This window comes from Nicotiana sylvestris, chromosome 5 (assembly GCF_000393655.2).
Source record: "Nicotiana sylvestris chromosome 5, ASM39365v2, whole genome shotgun sequence".
In the NCBI taxonomy this organism is placed as follows: Eukaryota; Viridiplantae; Streptophyta; class Magnoliopsida; order Solanales; family Solanaceae; genus Nicotiana; species Nicotiana sylvestris.
In genome coordinates this window covers 109,522,069-109,525,452 of record NC_091061.1, presented here as the reverse complement: position 1 = coordinate 109,525,452, position 3,384 = coordinate 109,522,069, and the positions used below count along the sequence as shown (strand labels likewise).

The 3,384-nt window shown below is 46.0% G+C and overlaps 1 protein-coding gene across 1 annotated transcript; it reads left to right on the top strand.

Annotated features, from left to right (window-relative positions):
* The first annotated feature begins 935 nt into the window (after positions 1-935).
* LOC138869136 (uncharacterized) lies at positions 936-2,220 on the top strand. The gene is made up of 3 exons (XM_070146731.1): positions 936-1,056; positions 1,589-1,774; positions 1,889-2,220. Exons 1-3 carry the CDS (start codon positions 936-938, stop codon positions 2,218-2,220), a joined length of 639 nt encoding a protein of 212 aa, XP_070002832.1.
* Positions 2,221-3,384: the final 1,164 nt, after the last annotated feature.

Here is a 3,384-nt window from a genome sequence, read left to right as displayed (position 1 = left end):
GAATCTGTTGATTCTGGTACTAAACTTCTGTTGTTCTATTCTCTCACAGATGGTGAGGACACATATTATCGGTCAGGACGAACGACCACTAGCACCACCAGTTGGGGCCACTAGAGGTCGAGGCCGTGGTTGGGGCAGGGTGTAGCCTGCTGTAGAGCAGCACCTGCAGATCCACCAGCCGCCCCAGTTCAAGATCAGGTCCCAGTTGTAGACACTCTAGTAGGACCATCTCAGGCACCAACTGTACCGATGTCATTCTAGGCCTTTAAGAGGTCCTACCCCAGATTTTATTAGTATGCACTGGCCTAGCTCAGGCAGTCTTAGTTACTACAGTCGCAGCTAGTTCTCAAGACGGGAGATGCATTTAGACTCCCGTTGCTTGCACACCTGAGCAGTTTGTGCAGGGACTTCAGATACCGGAGGCACCTCCAGCCAAACTGGTTGCACCAGCCCAGGATTATATGGTACCAGTTATGCCTGACGACGAGCAGCTTTGATTGAAGAGGTTTGTTAGACTTCAGCCTCTAACTTTCAATGGTGCAGAAGGTGAGGATGCCCAGGGTTTCTTGGGCAAATGTTAGAGAATTCTTCATATAGTGGGTATTCTAGAGACCAGCGGGGTAGCATTTACTACTTTTCAGTTTTCTGGAGCTGCCTTTACTTGGTAAGAGGCTTATGAGAGGCGTAGGCCTATTGATGCAGTGCCCCTTACTTGGAAATAGTTCTTTATTCTTATTTTGGAGAAGTATGTGCCACAATCTCGGAAGGAGGCGCTATGCAGGCAGTTCGAGCAATTGCCTCAGGGTGATATGACTGTGACGCAGTATGAGATGAGGTTCTCGGAGTTAGCTCGTCATGCTGTTTGGTTGGTTCCTACGGATAGAGAGAGGATCAGGAGGTTCATTGATGGCCTCACATATCAGCTTCGGATTCTCATGACCAAGGAGAGGGTGTCAGGTGCTACTTTTAAGGAGGTTGTTGATGTTGCTCGTGAGATTGAGTCAGTTCATCATCAGGAGCGAGATGAGAGGGAGGCCAAGAGGTCTCGGGGATCTGGTAGTTTTGGCGGTGTTCCTTCGAGAGGTCAATTTCAGCACGACAGAGGCCTCTCATTTAGGCATGCTCAGTCAGCCCGCCTAGTTCATCGTGGGGCATCATCAGGCCATAGTTATCACAGTTCTCATCTAGTCTATTCATCACTTAGTGTCCTACCAGCCCAGAGTTTGTCTCGTGCTCCATCAGTTCAGGGCTCTTCCATGTCAGGTCCTTCTACTAGTCATTCCAGTGCTAGGGGTTCCCTTCAGTCCTCGTTCCCCACACTAGAGAATTGTTACTAGTGTGGAGAGTTTGCCATATGAGGAGGTAGTGTCCTCATCTTCTTGGGGGTCTGTCTCAGTAGAGGAGTGAGCCGTCAACTTCAGCTCCAGATACTTCACCACCCACCCAGGCAGCCAGGGGTGGGTGTCAGTCATCTAGAGGTCGCCCTAGAGGGGAGGTCGATCAGGTGGTGGTCAGACCCATTTTTATGCACTCTCGGCTAGACTAGATGCTATTGTTTCAGATTCCGTAATTATAAGTATTGTCTCAGTATGCCACAGAGATGCATCTGTGTTATTTGATCCTGGTTCCACTTTTTCATATGTGTCATCATATTTTGCTCGTTATTTGGATATGTCTCGTGAGTCTCTTGTTTTATCTGTTCGTGTATCTACTCCAATGGGCAAAAATATTGTTGTGGACCGTGTATATTGGTCGTGTGTGGTGACTATTGGGGGTATGGAGACCCGAGTGGACCTTTTGTTACTTTGTATGGTGGACTTTGATGTGATATTAAGCATGGATTGGCTATCTCTGTGTCGTACTATATTGGACTGTCATGCTAAGACAGTGGCATTGCCTATGCCAGGTGTGCCATGGATTGAGTGGCGAGGTTCGACTGATTTTGTCCCCAGTAGGGTAATTTCATTTCTGAAGGTCCAACAGATAGTTGGGAAAGGCTGTCTCTCACACTTAGCTTTTATGAGGGATGTCAGTGCAGAGACTCCTAGTATTGATTCTTTTTTGGTAGTGAGAGATTTTCCCTATGTGTTTCCTATAGACCTGTCGAGAATGCCCCCGGATAGGGATATTGACTTTGGTATTGATTTGGTGCCAGGCACTCAGCCTATTTCTATTCCATTGTATCGTATAGCACCGGTGGAGTTGAAAGATCAACTATAGGAACTCCTTGGTAAGGAGTTTATTAGTCCTAGTGTGTCGCCTTGGGGTGCGCCTGTTCTATTTATGAAAAAGAAGGAAGGCACGATGAGGATGTGCATTGATTACAGGTAGTTGAAAAAAGGTACAGTCAAGAACAAGTATCATTTACCTCGTATTGATGATTTATTTGACCTGCTTTAGGGAGAAAGAGTGTTCTCCAATATTGATCTCCAGTTAGGTTATCACCAGTTGAATATCAAGGACTCGGATATTCTTAAGACAACCTTCAGGACCTGATATGGTCATTATGAGTTCCTTGTAATGTCTTTGGGCTAACCAATGCCCCAGCAACGTTCATGCATTTGATGAACCAAGTGTTTTGGCCTTATCTTGACTCGTTCGTTATTGTATTCATCGATGATATTTTGGTATACTCGTGTAGTCAGGAGGAGCATGCGGAGCATTTGAGAGTTTTGTTGCAAAGATTGAGGGAGGAGAAGCTTTATGCAAAGTTCTCCAAATATGAGTTTTGGCTCAGCTCAGTGGCTTTCTTGGGGCACGTGGTGTCCAGTGAGGGTATTCATGTTGATTCGAAGAAGATAGAGGCAGTTCAAAGTTGGCCCAGACCGTCCTCAGCCACAGAGATTCGTAGCTTTCTTGGTTTGGCGGGTTATTACCATTGGTTCGTCCAGGAATTTTCATCTATTGCATCACCCTTGACCAAATTGACTCAAAAGGGTGCTCCATTCAGGTGGTCGGATGAGTGTGAGGTGAGCTTTCAGAAGCTCAAGACTGCCTTAACCACAGCTCCAGTGTTAGTTTTGCCATCAACTTCAGGTTCATATACCGTATATTGTGATGATTCGAGATTGGGTGTGTGTTGATGCAAAAGGGTAGAGTGATTACTTATGCTTCTCGCCAGTTGAAGCCCCATAAGAAGATCAACCATGTTCATGATTTGGAGTTGGCTGCCATTGTTCACGCATTGAAGATTTGGAAGCATTATTTGTATGGTGTGTCTTGTGAGGTGTTTAGTGATCATCGAAGCCTCTAGCACTTGTTTAAACAGAAGGATCTCAATTTGAGGCAGCGGAGATGGTTGGAGATGCTAAAGAATTATGATATCACTATCTTGTACCATCTGGGGAAGGCTAATATAGTGGTTGATACCTTGAGTAGGAAGGC